Source organism: Ambystoma mexicanum, chromosome 12, assembly GCF_040938575.1.
Source record: "Ambystoma mexicanum isolate Mex_15411 chromosome 12, UKY_AmexF1_1, whole genome shotgun sequence".
Lineage (NCBI taxonomy): Eukaryota > Metazoa > Chordata > Amphibia > Caudata > Ambystomatidae > Ambystoma > Ambystoma mexicanum.
Window position 1 is genome coordinate 892,611,824 of NC_090936.1, and position 16,312 is coordinate 892,628,135.

At 49.9% G+C, this 16,312-nt stretch overlaps 1 protein-coding gene across 2 annotated transcripts in view; it reads right to left on the minus strand.

The window, feature by feature from the left end:
• The window catches only part of BLTP3B (bridge-like lipid transfer protein family member 3B), a 2,399,137-nt gene that overhangs the window by 1,261,998 nt on the left and 1,120,827 nt on the right, over positions 1-16,312 (minus strand). For both annotated transcript variants that reach the window (XM_069629381.1, XM_069629382.1), the window contains exon 10: positions 4,856-5,038. In XM_069629381.1, coding sequence (XP_069485482.1) covers positions 4,856-5,038 — 183 coding nt within the window. The remainder of the gene's footprint in view (positions 1-4,855; positions 5,039-16,312) is intronic.

Below are 16,312 nucleotides of genomic sequence, written 5' to 3' on the forward strand. Positions count from 1 at the left end.
GAAGGCACTGACTGCATCGAGTGCAGCCGCTGCACATTGGTCTGTACTGTTCCAGGTGTGATCTTATATATGATGTAACCTGTGTAGATTGCTAGAGATGCTTCTCCCTGGTACGTAGCCTTTCTGGTCCAGATGCATTAATGTGGCCACTGAGGTCTTTAATCTGTTCGCTAGCAAGCTTGTTAGAATCTTCCCACCTTGATGAAGTAATGAGAGGGGTCTATATGATCCCAGGTCTATGTCTGGTTTGTTTGGTTTAAGGAGGGGTATGATGATGGATTCTCTCAATGATAACGGGAGAGCTGCGAGGTTGAATGCCTCAGTCAGTATAGCTAATAATGGAGGTGCTACTTCCTCAACATATTCTTTATAGAACTCACTAGGTACCAGGCGCTTTTCTTGTAGAGCGTTCTCAAATTGTGGTAACCACTTCGTCTAGGGTTATGGTAGCCTCCAATAATTCCATCACACTGGCCTCTAGGGTGGGGAGCTCAACCTGTTCAAGAGCCTCCTCTATCTCGGTTATCTGCACTTCCGAGGTGTCATCATATAGAGCCTTATAGTATTTTTTAAAAACTAATGTTCATATCGGTCTGCGTGACCCGTAACACTCTGCTACTGTCCCTAACTGAGCTTACCGTGCGTCTCTGTGTATCGCTCTTGTACAGCCAAGCAAGCATCCTGCCCGGTTGGTCTGCCTCTGCGTGTTTTTTCTCCACATATTTTGAGGAACTTAATTTACCCAACCTGTCCTAGTGCTTGATGCATTCGTGTTTTAGTTTATTAGCTTCCGCTACATGGTCTGTTACTTCCCTCTCCTGCTGTTCAAATTCATCTAGGGCGGTTTCTGCTTGCTTATGCTAGCTCCTCCTTTATCGTGGCTTGTATCCCACCTGCTTTAGATATTGCTACACCTCTTATCACTACCTTAAATGCCTCCCATAGTGTGCCGGCTGAAAACACGCTGTCCATGCTGTGTGCAAAGCAATCCGATATGCCTTCCCGAAGGTGCTCCCTGAATGCACCTTCTCTAGGGGCCTCTCCTCTTAATCTCCACATAGGGATACTTGCTCGCGGGGGGACCACTCGTCACACGATAAGCAGCAGCGCGTGATCGTCCGTACTCTAGCTTTGTAATGTGCTTGCCTAATTTCACCCATTGACTCCGCTCCTGTGAAAAAGTAATCTAATCTAGTGTATAAATCTTGGGGAACAGCATAATGGGAGGGTCTGTGGGTGGAGGCTGCGCCATCAGTCAGATCAAAAGCTGCCACCAGAGCATAGCCGGTGGGGCCGGCGCACGTACTTGGAGTCTGAACTGTCTAGTCTTGGATCCTTTGTGCAGTTAAAATCTCCACCCCAAACCATGGTACAGTGTCCACAAAGGCCCAGCTTAGGGTATACTCCCCTGTGCCGTAATTCGGAGCATAAGTGTTGATGAAACATACTTCCCGCTTCTCTAAGAAGCCATGAACTAGGGCTGGTCTGCCTTCTTTGTCAGACACTGTTTGTAGGACCCGAAAGGGCACGGTCGGGGCAATCCATATTAAAACCTCTCTAAGAATATGCCGAATAGGGTGAGCCTATAGTTCCACCACTCCACTTGGAGGTAAGGACTTTGTGTCTTTCTGGTGTTAAATGTGTCTCTTGTAGGAGGGCTACAGCCACCTTATGGTGGTGTAGATAGGTCATCACCCGATTTATTTAACCCCTAACATTCCAGGTAATCACTCTAAGGTCCCCTGCAATCAGTTCAGTTACTTCTGCATGCTTTGCTCCTGTCCCTCGTGTTACTCATGTTTCTAATGGATGTGACGGCAGACCCCAAACCTTCCTCCCAAACCCAAAGCTCTCCCCCGCCCCACACCTTCCCCAATAATTGCCCAGCTATGTGCATCATGCTCAGGCATCCCCACTTCTCACTCCACCCCTCCCCCGAATAAACCTGTCAGCCGGTACCGATTATGCAGCAGGTGGATGCGCAACTGCTAGTATCAGAACCACACCATAATCCAAGGGAGAGGCCCCCTCCCCGCTACGCGGTCCCTGTGTTCTCAGGGTGCGCTTGGTGTTAGCTCCCGTGTTTACCAGCATCAAAAGCCTGCAATTCCAGTGGTAGGTAGTATCGATGCTAAGTGTGGACTGTATTCTGCAGGATCCAGTCTTCCTCAGGTTGGACCTGAGGTCAATCAATTATTCCTTGCAGCACTGTCCATCTTCTCCATCGCTCTGGATGGCAGATGTTCTTCATCCATCCATCCATTTGTGGGCATCTCCTGCAGTGTCAAAGAAAAAGGCGCGGCTTTTGTGTATCATTTTTAGTCTTACCGGATACAGTAGCATGTATTTCAGAGTGGATTTGCTGAGTCTTTGCTTAACGGAGGTAAATTGCATACTGGATTTTTGTACCTGGAGGGTATAATCTGTGTACGCCGTGATCTTTGCCGAGGCCTGTAATATCGTGCTTCCTGATCTAAAATAGTCCAGGATTTTTTCTCAGTCTTTGTAATTCAAGATCGTGGGCTTGCGGCCGAGGGACCTATCTGCCTGTTCGACCGTAAAACCTTGGGTTAAACTCGCAGGACCCATCTCTTGGAGTATCATAGTTTCTATGAACTCCGTAGGGTTTGTTCCTTCTGTTCCTTCATGAAGGCCTATGATCCCAATATTGTTCCTTCTGGCTCTTCCCTCCGCGTCTTCCACTCTGTCCTCCAGGTTCTTGATTTGTAGCCGCATTATTGATGAGGCTTACAGTGTTTCCTGGAGCTGTGCTGTGTTTATAACCACCTGCTTCTCCAGCGTGCCCGTTCTTTCACATAGTGCTCTCACATCTTGCCTTAGGAGGTTGACATACAGACTGATGGCATCCATTTTACATTCTAATGAGGCTTTAATGTCTGCAATGGTCGCTAGGATCTGTTGATCGCCTCCTGTCATGTTAGTTTGTGGTTGCACCGCCAACGCTGCTGGTGTTGTTGCATCCCCACCTTTGTAAAGCTATCCAATGTGGGCTGCTTTGTTCGATTCCTCAGCGCCTTGGATGACATGTGTGGGCACAGATAGACCCCAAGGGTCCGTACCGTATATGTATTCCTCACCTCAGGAGGCGCGTCTATACGTGCTGTGTTTCAGACCAACCGTCTTGTTTGCGCCAGTATGCACTGCACTTCTTCCCAGAGCTCTGTGGTATTGATGTTCATGTGGTGTCCTTTCCGCCCAGGAATTCCTGGCGCTAACCCCACCTCAGGCCCGAGTTGTAGTTCCACTTCGTGGGAGTACTCTTGCTCGATACCCGGGCTTTTGGTTGCTATTATCCACTCCTGGCTTCAAGTGCGCGCATGGGACCCCTCCAGGCAGATTGAGCTACCTATGGTGCTTGGGTGTATTGCGTTGTTCCACCGTAAGGGGGCATGGGGGCAGTGTGCTCGTGTCCATCCTCTTTTTGCTGGTAGCAGCACTTTGTAGGTCCTAGCACCAGACCAAATCGATTTCTGTCAAGAGGCCGCGTTTGTGTCACTAAATAAAGAAGAGCGCATGTTCTCTCAAGGCTGCTTCCAGCTTTCAAGTGTGCAGTTTATGACTCTGTTATGCTGCCTGAGGCTATTTATAGTGTGCAAGGAGTGTTCCTGTGTTCCATTGCTAAAAAGGGAGGGTGGAGGGGGGTCGTTTGCCTCTGCCAGGCCGCCATCTACAACTATGCTGCAGTGCTTGCAAGTCCCTTATCGGTTCGTTCCACTTGATGGCAGTATGCCGTGTTTGACTTGCTGAGTGAAGGGGAACGCGCGTATGCCCCAGTCTGCACGTCACAAGTACCTTGCAACTTCTTTATCCCTTGGGGCTACTCCGACCACAGCAACCGACTCCTAATCCCTTCAGTGCCAGTGCAGACGGAGTGCACCACTAAGGCGTCCGCCTTTCCTCCATCCAGTGCTGTACCTAGAGTCCTGCATCCATTGAGGTCGGTGCCTCCCGTGACTAATCTTGCCTCACCACGGGTCTGCCTCGATCGATAACACTGGCCCGAGTGTCACCTCCGGTGGCTTCTCCTTACTTGCGTTACTCGCGAGGATCTCCCGCAGCACCTCTGCTCATCGCGCGGCCACCATTTTACTTCGGAACTCTGGGAGCCCACCTACATCGGTTACTACATTGGCGGGCTTCCCTGTCCACAAGTCGCACAACTCAGCCGCGGGACACAATGATTCATTTCTGCCACCTTCAGTTTGCCCAGTTGTGTGTCGATACGCTCTGCAGCGTGCTTATAGGGCTAGGATAATGTGGGCATCGCATGAGGGCCATGGAAAACATGTCCTCAAAGCATGGTGGTTGACCATGCCCCCTCCAAGACAACAAGTAGTCTGTATGGCTATATCTCAGCAGACCACTTCCTACATTAGGTGCTACTACTACTTCACTCTCACTGGCTCTTCTAGTCCACCAGTTTACTAGCTGTGTAGCGGACATTTCTCACCAATAACTATTAAGAGCTGGAGCGGGTGGGGGCTTTAATTCTTATATTTTGTTAGTATTTTTTAAGCGACCAAAACGCAGTGATTCCAGGATTAAGGGGAAGAACACAAGTACAGTGACACAGATTAAAACATTAGGCACTCCAAAGAGGTTTGTGCACTATGCTTTCCAGACTGCTGAATACACCAATGAGGCCAAGCAAGGACAAGCAATGCCACGTCCAAGCCCTTTGCAATCACCTCCTTATACAATTGCAATTTATTTCCACGACTTTAAAAGGGTTGAAAAGACAATTCCACATTACTTCACCATTAAGATATATGTGTTGCAACATACAGTATACGTCTATTACCAAAATATTGTTGAGCTAGAATAGGAGACTTACCGGCTGACATATGCTGGGGGGAGCCTTGCGGTGCGGATTTAGCTGGTGAGCTGGCTTGATGATCTTTTACAGCTTGCTTTAGCATATCTACATTACAGGTAAACTCATCCAATAATTCAGTTGTCCAGCCGCATCTTGTTTTAGTGGGATCTCCATAGTGCATCCAATGGCTACAACTGTCCCCTACAAAGATAAACCACAAATAACTTGAACCATCAATTAAAATCACTGACTTCCACAAAAAATAAAATATGAAGTATGATGTTCGACAAATCAACTTATAATACCAATGGACAAACTGCTAGACAACATTGTCCAATTATGAAATGTTAAATGAAAGCCAACTGCACCGCAATGCCCACCCTACCCCTCATATGCCCCCGACCCCATTTTTTTCCAATTATTTTTTTCATCAAAAAGTGCCATGAAAACGAAACGGGCGATGCATGAACGTCGTACCAGTGATATAGCCCCTTAAGCATCGCCCCCTTTCTACAAGCCGTTCTGCCATGGAACAATGGCGGTTGGTTTTGGACAATGTCTCAGTTTGTGTTGGGGTGCTTGGCCTGGCCGCCACTTGTGTAAGCCCTGCTTAGTTTTAGTGGGGTTTATGTCCCTGGTGCTCTAGAGGGCCCGTGCTGTGCTCCTTCCCTGGTGGGCCGAGCTGGTTTGCACTGAGTTGCTTTGAAAGCCGCTCCGGCTCCTCATTTCCGAGTTTGCTTCCGTCCAGTGGCTTTTATGGACTGCTTGCACCAGACTCCAAGAGTGTGCGCAGAGCCACTGGTTCTAACCCCACTGATACGCCCTCTTCAGCCTTTGCATGGGCAGTGATAATTTGCTCTCTGCAGGAACTCTCAAGGAAACACTTGGCCAACATTTGGAGTCATAGGCATGGTGTGATGCAAATGGGTACTGCACTGCCTCTGGGCCTAACGCAAGTAGCGGATGTCTCGGTAACCTCTACAGTCCCCTGCCTCCTTGCACTTACCTTGAGCCGCGCTGCCCTGGCTGCGCTTCCTCAGTGCAATGCTAGCCTGAATGGACTTCGCCCTCCCATCTCCCTGCAAATCCCCCCTCCCTTCTCCCTGCATTGTGGCACTTGCACAATCTGAATGACACAAGGCCTATTAAGACCGTTTGGTCTCGTCCTCCCCCTCTGCCTTCCCTCACTAGTCTTGTTGCGCCTTGAAACACTTGTGTACAGGCGTGTTATAAATGACAGATCACGGAACAAACTGGAACATGGAGGGGAGGAGGCCAAGAGTTGGGGCCCACCCAGCTGCTGCTGCCCCCATCTGGGGTAGGACTGCCTCTGGATTATTCCCCGATAGCAACCTCGCTCACCTGGGGTGGGAGGCCTATCACCTTCTTGACAAGGTCAGGGTATTGACCTTACAGCAGTAAATAATAATCTTCCAAGAAAGTTAGGTCTTATCATAGACAGCACAAGAACCACTCCAATTCTCAGAGGCAGTTCAAGGGTTTTAATTGAATAATCAATGGGCCTTAGGGCTGACCCTCTCTCCCCGGTCTCCATGAAACTCCCTCCCTAGACCAGACATCCTTAACCCTTGTTTAGTGCATAGGGATTCCTTCACCCTCAGTATGCCAAATACTAAATAAGCTACAGTGTTAAGCCTGAAGACCCTTGACTTTTATTGCTCTAATCTCTCAGGGAATTCTTAACTTTCCATACTTTAACAACTTCTCCTTCCTACTCTACTACTCCCTGTTCCACTCCACTACTCTCTCGAACAATTACACATAACTCTACATACTACTCATCCCTCCAACTACCACTGCTCAAACACCAGTCATTGACTCTGTACCATCCACTACACAGTCACTTTTTACACTATTCAATCTAACAAGACTTGCCACACTAAAACGCACACTCACATTGCAGTACCTCGTGCACTCACTACCCGATACCTCTCCTTCTCTAGATATTGCCTCTAACCTGCGGTGCTCCTTTCTTCCTCCTGCTGGTCCCTTGGTTCACCAAACAACCTACACTTCCCACTTCCTGTACTGTCCTTTTATCCTCCTCCTGTCCTTGGATTGGGCCCCTATCCCTGGCCAACCTGGCCCTGTCTTCCCCGCACCATACGTGCCAGAAGCAGGAAATGTTACAGCTAAGGGACTAAGCCCCACCCACTTTCTCCACGTGGGCACGCGGTGGAACTGCAATGGCGGCTGAGAGGGTGAACGTTCAAGTTCATGTTATCGGGCTTTGGTCCTATGGCCCCAAAGGTAAATACTGCTGTGGGGAGCGTCTGAGTCCCCTCTGTGTCTCCCTGGTGGTCTAGGGTGCCACATTGAAGCAGCAGTGCATCTCCACTGACTCAGTAGGGTGCTTCAATCTCTGCTGTTTGCCGCGGGATTTCAATTCAATCTGTGCACACTCTCTCCTCCAGCGCATTTGTTGTAGGAGGCATAGTTTGAAACAATTGTGGACTGCACAGAAAAACACTGGGGACAGGAATTGGAGCTTCAGAGGTAGAACTGGCTCTGGATTTCACCCTGGTAGGCATCAACCCCCTGGCTAAGACGGGTTCCCGTCCCTTATTGACAAGGCCAGTGTACTGGCCTTGTGACAGTCTGCTAAGCAGCCTCACTTTCAGAGAAGGCTCTGTGCCTTCAAAAGTGTTGCTAGTGGCATCTACAAAGGTGGTCCATATATGTAAACTTTCAGCTGTGTCCGACTGACAGCAGCTGATTAGGCAACATGACCAATGGTGTTACATAAAGCTAATAAATGTAATCAAGGCATGCCAAAAAACAGCACTATGTACATTCATTTTAACACCTACTGGCAGTATGGAGGGAGATTAATATTAAACAGTTGTCAATTGGCATCCCTGAATTAACCAGCATTAATGCTTTTTATAAGAGAAAGTATATTACTAAAACAAATGACTATTATGAAGTCAGAGATTTGCCTGCGTCCCAGGCCATGACGGGGACTGTGCGACCCAGGAAAAGTCAATCTGCCTGGGCCTTCGCGGCAGCGCCCCGAGCGACCCAGAAGCAGTTTAAGGTGGGAGTTGACAAGTAACCCTCCCCCTCCATACCCGATCTTGTCCCTCATCAGAATCCAACCCAAAGAACAGAAACAGTTCTACAGTCTTTCCCCATTCCCTCCCTGCCTGTTGCGTAGTGTATACGCTGTTACCACGCATGCGCGAGCGGGTTCGAGGCTCGCGCCTGCGCAGTTGATAATAAAGACGGTCACCCGACAGTTGGAGCAGGGAACCCGAGCAGTCCACACGCGTCCCACGTGGTTCCTTTTATGCGTGGGCGCGGCTGCGTATGAATGCCGGCGGGGACCCTGGCCTAGCCCCCACCACTTAATACTGGCGACGAGGACGACTCCGGAGCAAAACATTGTATTGTATTGTATTGTATTGTATTTTATTTATAACGCGCAAACCCGCAGGCCCGGAGGCATCAGGGCGCAATTTGTACAAGGTTACAGAAATGCAGGAATAACAGAGCATCATATCAAACAGGGATCCAAAATGCAGGTCAAGCAAACAGTCATTATATATATTTACAAGAAGATCTTATATACATATGTACAGTAGTTTCAGTGCCGATAGATGATAGTAGTGGACGGTAAGTCAGGGTATGTCGGGAAGAGGCTCGAAGGCGGCCTTAATGCTGGTTGAGAAGCCAAGATCTAGTATTTGCTTTGAAGATATTGAAAGAGTCTTCCGCTCTAATTGAGACAGGGAGGGAGTTCCATAACTTGGAAGCTAAGACGGGGAAACTTGAGCCCCCTGCTTTTTGCAATTTAAATCTCGGGATCGCTAAACAGTGGGATTGGGCTGTTCTTAGAGGTCGGGAGGTAGAGTGGCGCGATAGTCGACTACCAAGGTAGATCGGGGCTTTGTTGGCTAGGCATTTGTGCGTAAGGGCAAGTGTTTTGAGTGAAATTCTCTGTTTGACAGGTAGCCAATTTAGCTTACTTCTGGTTTCTGTGATGTGGTGGTGTCGGGGAATGTTTAGCGCAGCACGAATGGCGTTGTTTTGTGTCGTTTGAAGTCTGTTCAGGTTCTCTTGGCTGGTGCCAAGATAAAGAGCACTGCAGTAATCAATTTTAGCCATAATAAGGGTTCTCGCTAGCGTGACGCTGTTGGACGTAGTGAGGAATGGTCTGCAAGCTGCGATGAGTTTGCATGTGTATGCAGACGCAGATCTGACAGCATTAGTTTGTCGGGTTAATGAAAGTGTGGCATCAAGGTAGAAACCTAACGTTTTGGTGTCTTTTGAGACACAAATGATATTACCATCAATGTTGAATGATTGATAGGACGGTTCTAGTCTGCTCAGACGTTGTGCAGTGCCCAGAATTAGGAGCTCCGTCTTGTCATCATTCAAGCACAACTGATGTTGGGCCATCCAGGCTTGGATGACCGAGTAGATGTCGTTAAGGGCTTTGGTGTCACCTAGATAATCACCAGTGATGGGGATGAGTATCTGGGTGTCGTCTGCATAGTTGGTATAGGAGACACCCAGATAGTCAAGCACATCAAAGAGTGGTTTCGTGAAAATGTTATAAAGTGTAGGTGACACACAAGAACCCTGAGGAACGCCGCAGTGAATCGGGGAGGGGTCCGCGGCTGCGGATGGGGCAAAGACTCTCATGGATCTGTTGCTCAGGAAGGATTTGATCCAAGCCGCAGCCGAGGAAGAGAAGTTGGCCGCTGAATGGAGGTGCTTGCACAGGATCTGATGGTTGACCAGATCGAATGCGGCTGAGAGGTCGAGAAGTAGTAGTAGTGCTAGTTTGCCTTGATCCTTTAGAACCTCGATTTGGGTTTTAAGGTCTAATAAAGCGGTCTCTGTCCCGTGTCTGGGGCGGAAACCAGATTGTCGAAGACCTAGCAAGTTGTTAGTTTCCAGGTAATTTTGGATCTGAAAGTATGCGGCACGGTCTAGGATTTTGAGCAGAAATGGTACGGTGGTGATAGGTCGGAAGTTAGTGGGAATGTTAGGGTCTAGGGAAGGTTTTTTAAGCAGTGGGATAACCCAAGCGTCCTTCAGATTGTCCGGGACAATGCCTGTTTGAAAGGAAGAGTTGATGAAGGCCGTGATGAATGGGGCCAGCTCGTGCGCTGAGTCCTTGATAGTATGAGCTGGGCACGGGTCACCTTGGCAGTTAGTTGGCTTAATTCTAAGAATTATGTTTTCTACCTCTGCCACGGTAAGTGGAGAGAATGCGAATGGTGTGATATTGGTGGGGTCTGGTAAGGGGGCCTTAGTGAGGGGATGAACGTGGTTGTCGCGATTCAAGTTGTCCTGTTTATCTTTGATTTTGTCTTGTAGTGTGGAGATTTTATTTAGTAAGGCCGCTTGGATACTGGCACACCATTTACTATCTTTCACGCATGTGTCAGGGGGGGCGACTGGAGTTTCAAGCTCTCTTAGGATTTTAAAGAGTTCCTTGGAGTTCGAGTCGGCTTGTAAAATGCGGTTGTTGAAAGATTCCTTTTTAGCCGTGATGATGGCATCTTTGTAGGAGAGTGAGGCTAGGAGGAAGCTGTCTCTATGCTCGTCTGAGGGGTGGCTTTTCCATCTATTTTCGGCACAGCGTTTGGCTTTCCGGAGTGATCTTAGCTGTGGTGTGAACCATGAGTTGAGATAGGCTTGAGGTTTAGCCTTTCTAAGTTTGAGAGGTGCTATATAATCAATGGCAGTTCGCATTGTTTGGTTGTAGGTGTGTGCTAGTGAGGTTGGATCAGAGTAAGAATTGGTGGCTGTGTTAAGGGACGGGAGTAACAATGGGAGGAGTTTCTCCTTGGTTATGTCTTTTTTGCTTCGAGTTGGGAGTGCTGGGGCTAATGGTGACGGGATTCGTGGTGTGGCTTCAATGTTGAAAGTTATAATGTGGTGGTCGGACCATAGACAGGGGGAATTGTTAAGGACTTTGATATTGCAATTGGAGCCAGCTACCCAGTCAAGTGTTCTACCTTTAATATGGGTAGGCTCTTGGATGTATAAGGTAAGGCCGAGGTCAGATAGTGCGATCTCCAGGTCAGAGGCCACTGGATCTTTTAAATCCCCAAGACCTAAGTTAAGGTCGCCTAGGATGATTGTTTGCGAATTGATCTTTGTATTGTTGAGGAGGAGAGTGGAGATTTCACTGACAAATGTTGGAGCGGGTCCTGGAGGTCTATAGATTAGGTGCATGGTGGCTGTTTGGTTAGGTGTGAGTGCTAGTTTGACAGACAGCAATTCGGCCGATGTGAGTTTGGAATCAGGTAACACTCTTAAGTCAAGAGTATTTTTATGGATGAAGGCCACACCACCGCCTTTGGAGGAGGTGGAGGAGCGGTCGCATCGTGTTATGCCGTAGTTTGGCGGTAGGGCTAACGCTAGTAGGGGGCCAGATGCGGCGTGAAGCCATGTTTCGGAGATAGCTAGGAAGTCAAGGTCGGACGTGGTGATGAGGTCAGCTATGTCTAGTGCATGTGCAGTGAGGGATCTGGCATTAATGAGGGCGCCTTTGACATCTCCGCGCTGGAGGTGTTGGAGACGGAACATCGTGCACCATGTCGGCACAAACTCGCGTGCAGGGCCAACGGCCATTTCTTTCATACGTGGATCGCAGCCGTTGAGGCCCAGGAGGGTGCTTGTGCGCCGACTGCGATCCCCGGTATATTCTCGTAAATGTTTGGAACTTTCCACGGCCCTAGCATGCTGCAGGGCTGTGGCATCATTGCAATAGAAGAAAGGAAGCACTGTTGGGGGTGCCAAAGACTTTCACACTCCTGGACCCACTGGGTTGGGTTCCAGAATTTTCCTCTGCGGACTGAATCATCTCTTCCCCTGAAAAGGCCAACAACCTGCAAGTACTTTACCCGACACTGCCATGGGTGAGGAAGGAGGAGAGGAGGGTGCCCCTGCCCCAGTCCCACGCAGGAGGCACGGCTCCTTGGGCCCCCATGCCCGAATTTGACACCACAGGCCCACCATCCAAATTGGGGCCGAAGTGGCTCCTGTGGGTCAAGAAACTGGAAATGTTTTTCAGGGCCTCTGTGGAGGTAGATGATGAAGAGAAAATTGCCATAATGGTGTACTCTGAAGGGACTAAAGTCCACAAAATATACGACTCTCTCAACATCTCGGTGGTCACGTATGACGCGGTGAAACAGGCTCTTCGAGACAACTTTCTCCCCATGGCGAACGTGGATTTTGACAGATTTGTCATGTGTGCTGAGAAGCAGCTAGAAGAGGAGTCGCTGGACCAGTTCTGTGCGCGGCTGAGGCACTTGGCCAGCTCCTGCAGGTGGGTGAATGAGGAGGAGATGGTCCGCAATCAGCTGCTACAAGGATGCAGTTCCGGGAAACTGAGGAGGCAAGTGTTGAGGGAGCCTGGTTTGACCCTGCAGCAGATTTTGGACACTGGGAGAGCTTACGAACTGGCGGAGGCTAGGGGGACGAAGATGGATGCAGCCACGCACCCTGGCAAAGGCGAAGAGGCATTTGCCATTGGGTGCTCTGCTCCTGGAAGGGCGAGATGGTCACCAGTGAGAGGGGATGGCCCTCCGGCACCTGGCAATGCTCAGTCGTATCCCTACTGCGGGTATGACCTGCCACACGTAGGGGAGTGCCCAGCAAAGTCGAGGGACTGCGGTCGGTGTGGCACACCAGGACATTATGCAAGGGTGTGCAGGGCATCCACCCCGGTAGCAGCCTCAAGAGGACCAGCGAGGATTGGTGGGAGCAATACCCGGAGGGTGAGGGGTGTGTCAGCGGTCGAGCAAGTCCTGCAGGTCCTGAACATTGCAGAGGAGGAAGAGGAGGAAGAAATCTTTTTCATTTCAAGCATTGCCACAGTGTCCAGAGGAAGTTGACAACCGACATGCCTGGTAGACATTGGAGAAGTTCCCACCCCGGTCCTCATAGATACGGGGGCGTCAGTATGTGTGCTAGCGACTGAACATTATGAAGCACTCCCAGGCTCTATGGAGTTGACAGAATCCAAGGCGCGGATATACGCCTTCGGGGGGGGGGACACGCCGCTTCCTATCCAAGGAGTGTTCGTAGCACCAGTATCCCATGGACAGAGCAAGATAAAAGCAAGGTTCTTCGTAACCAGCGTGTGTCATGATGCCCGCTCCTGGGGAGCCGGTTCAAGCCCTGCGTCCCCGAAAGCGGACATCCAGTCCCCAAGGAAGGACCCAGCAACCCCATATAGGGGCCCTTTGGACAGTGTCCTGACGCCTATGGCGCCAGGCTCATAAAAAACATCAGTCCTGGCGCTATAGGCGCCAGGCTCATTATGGATGTGCTTGGGTGCATTTACCTGATGCAGACCATGCTGCAGGATCCCGGCCTCCTTGAGGCCTGAAAGGAACTACTTTACCTGTGGGACTAATTTACCATCCGGGCGTGGTCGGGGAAGGATACATACCTGGAACTTCTTCCAAGGCTATTTAAAACCCACCCGAACAGCCACACGTGCTTCGCGTTGTTCTGCATCTAGCAGCTGGACGCTCACCGTGTCTGCTCCTGCATCCTGACTTCTGCCACGCCTGCCAGCATCCTGGATCACCTGCAAAGGAAGAGAAGAAGAGAACAGAAGAAGGAAAAGTCCTTATCTGCTAAAATCCGCATCCCGGAGACATCTCGCGACAATCCTGAAAAGGAAGACTTATTTAAAAGCTCATCGCGTCGATCGCTGCAGCGCCGCATTCCACTCACCTTTACTGGGCGCCTCCATGTTCAGCAGCGATCATCCGGATTCGCAGTCACGCCCCAGAGCCTAGGGAGAAAAAGACCAGAACAAAAGGTGAGAGAGAGAAGGGAATAAGGAAAGCTAATCTCCATGTTAAGACTTACCTGTTGATTCATTCCCTCTTCATTTCGGGTCTGCGCCGCATTTCCGGACCCCGGCCCCTATGGGGAAAAAGAGACATCAGCGTTAATGAGCGAATTAAAAGACATTACCAAAAAAACGCTCATTAAAGACTTACCAGATTTCTACAAGGATTTCACCTCTCATCTCGGGTCGGTGCCTGTTCCCCGGCATTCCGTACCCCGGCCCCTATGGGGAAAAAGACACTAGCATTAGTACATTAATGCATGGACACAAGGGGAACCTCTTATCAAAAAACTTACCTGGAATCCAAGCAAGTTTGGTTCTCACCAATCCGAAAATCCAGTGAAGTAACTGGATACCAACGCGCCCCTGCATCAGAAGCAGGATGGAGAGCTCGTCCTTCCAGACCCTACGGTGAGACGCTATGAGGAATCACAGAAGGGTTTCGAGGAGGGTGAGAGGGGAAAGTGGGAGGCTGATTGCATTACCCCGCAGACAGTTAATCCCCTATTTTCGCCTACAGAAGGATACTGTCATGCATGCTGGACGCTATGCTCGTAGAACAGCTAGACCGTTCTACTCCAAATGGAGGCTATTCGATACGTTACCGGGAAAACGACGTTTACACTTTTCACGTCGCTAACTTCACGTGACTTTTGCTTCGTCACGTGAACTACGGTATCACGTATTTAAGCAGCGTAGAAACTTCACTCGCTGCTTCTGATCGTCTCTATTGGCGTCGTGTAGCTGAACCTCTGATCTACATCCTGGTATATTCCTACAGCTACTTTTGGGCCTTCGATAGCGTGTGTTCCGCCACACGCTGATTCCTGGAGCTATCCCTTCGCGTGCTATTCCACACGCGCTCTTCGTCTGCAAGTGCGGCCGGCCCAGGCTGCGTGAATCCTGCCCGCGTGTAAAATCCACACGCGCTCTTTGTCTTCATACGCGGCTGGCCAAGGCTGCGTAAAACCTGCCCGCGTGTAACATCCACACGCGCTCTTCGTCTTCAAGTGCGGCCGGCCCAGGCTGCGTGAATCCTGCCCGCGTGTAAAGTCCACACGCGCTCTTTGTCTTCATACGCGGCTGGCCAAGGCTGCGTAAAACCTGCCCGCGTGTAACATCCACACGCGCTCTTCGTCTTCAAGTGCGGCCGGCCCAGGCTGCGTGAATCCTGCCCGCGTGTAAAGTCCACACGCGCTCTTTGTCTTCATACGCGGCTGGCCAAGGCTGCGTAAATCCTGCCCGCGTGTAACATCCACACGCGCTCTTCGTCTTCAAGTGCGGCTGGCCCAGGCTGCGTGAATCCTGCCCGCGTGTAAAATCCACACGCGCTCTTCGTCTGCAAGTGCGGCTGGCCAAGGCTGCGCGAACCCTGCCCGCGTGTAAATCCACACGCGCACGTTGTCTTCACACGCGGCTGGCCCAGGCTGCGCGATTCCTGCCCGCGTGTAAATCCACACGCTCACGTTGTCTTCAAACACTATTTTCTTCTAACTCCTGCATCTGTGGAATTAACAGAAGGATTGATCCCTAAGTGGGAAGGAAGCCTTTCAAGGATTATTGGAAGTGACTTTGAACTGAACTTTGGACGCTATCCTGTGGTGAATACAACCCGTATCTAGCGTGAGCCTCGTTCCGTCCGGGATAAGTCTCCCTTACTAATTTTCCCTTCCCTGTCGTTTTGTTCTTCATTTCAAATCCATCAAGAGACTTCTGGATTGTTCTACCCAGAGATACAGGTCAGTGTGATCATTCCTGTCATTATCTAACTCATCATACTCAGGTTGGAGCAGTTATTCATGATACTTTAATTTGTCCTAGGCTGGATTACTATACCTTACCCACGCCCTTTCCAGTGATCCATCGCTCTGCCTGTTTTATCAGCCAGAGGGTTGTATCATTTGGAAGGTCTTTGTTGACTTCACGACTATCAAGTCGGGTGAACAGGGATCCGGAAGACCCTACCTCCTGTATCCTTTTGAATATTGTATCCTTTTCGGTTGATACTTTGGTGCATTCTGACAGAATCAGAAGCCATGGAGGGTACGGATCCTTTAACTGTTTTGACACAGTTGATCCACGATTTGAGAAACGAAATGGTTACTGCACAGGACATGTTACGGCACCGTATGGACGTTATGCAAGACGCCCTACATGGTAGTCCTCAGGGAACACAAGCGCCGATGGCTACCGCATCCGGATCTGGGACTACGGCACCCCCACAGGAGACTATTAACGTGGTTATGCCCACTCAGTTTCCCTTGGCCCCTCCAGAAAGGTTCACGGGTGATCCCAAAACCTACAGAACCTTTGTAAACCAGTGCCGACTCCATTTCCTTTGCCGTCCTACGTCTTTTCCTGACCTAACCACAAAAGCAGCCTTCGTGCTTTCCCATTTAGGGGGCACGGCTGCTGCTTGGGCTAACCCTTTGTTGGAAACTAATAGCCCTTTGTTGTACGATTGTGACGATCTCTTGACTGCTATGAGTAAAGTCTTTGACATGCGTTACTCTACTCAAGCCACAGATTTGGAGTTGCTTAACCTACAACAAGGCAGCCAACCCCTTATGTCTTACGTCGCCCGGTTCAATCAACTGACGGCGGAAACCCAATGGCCCGACAGC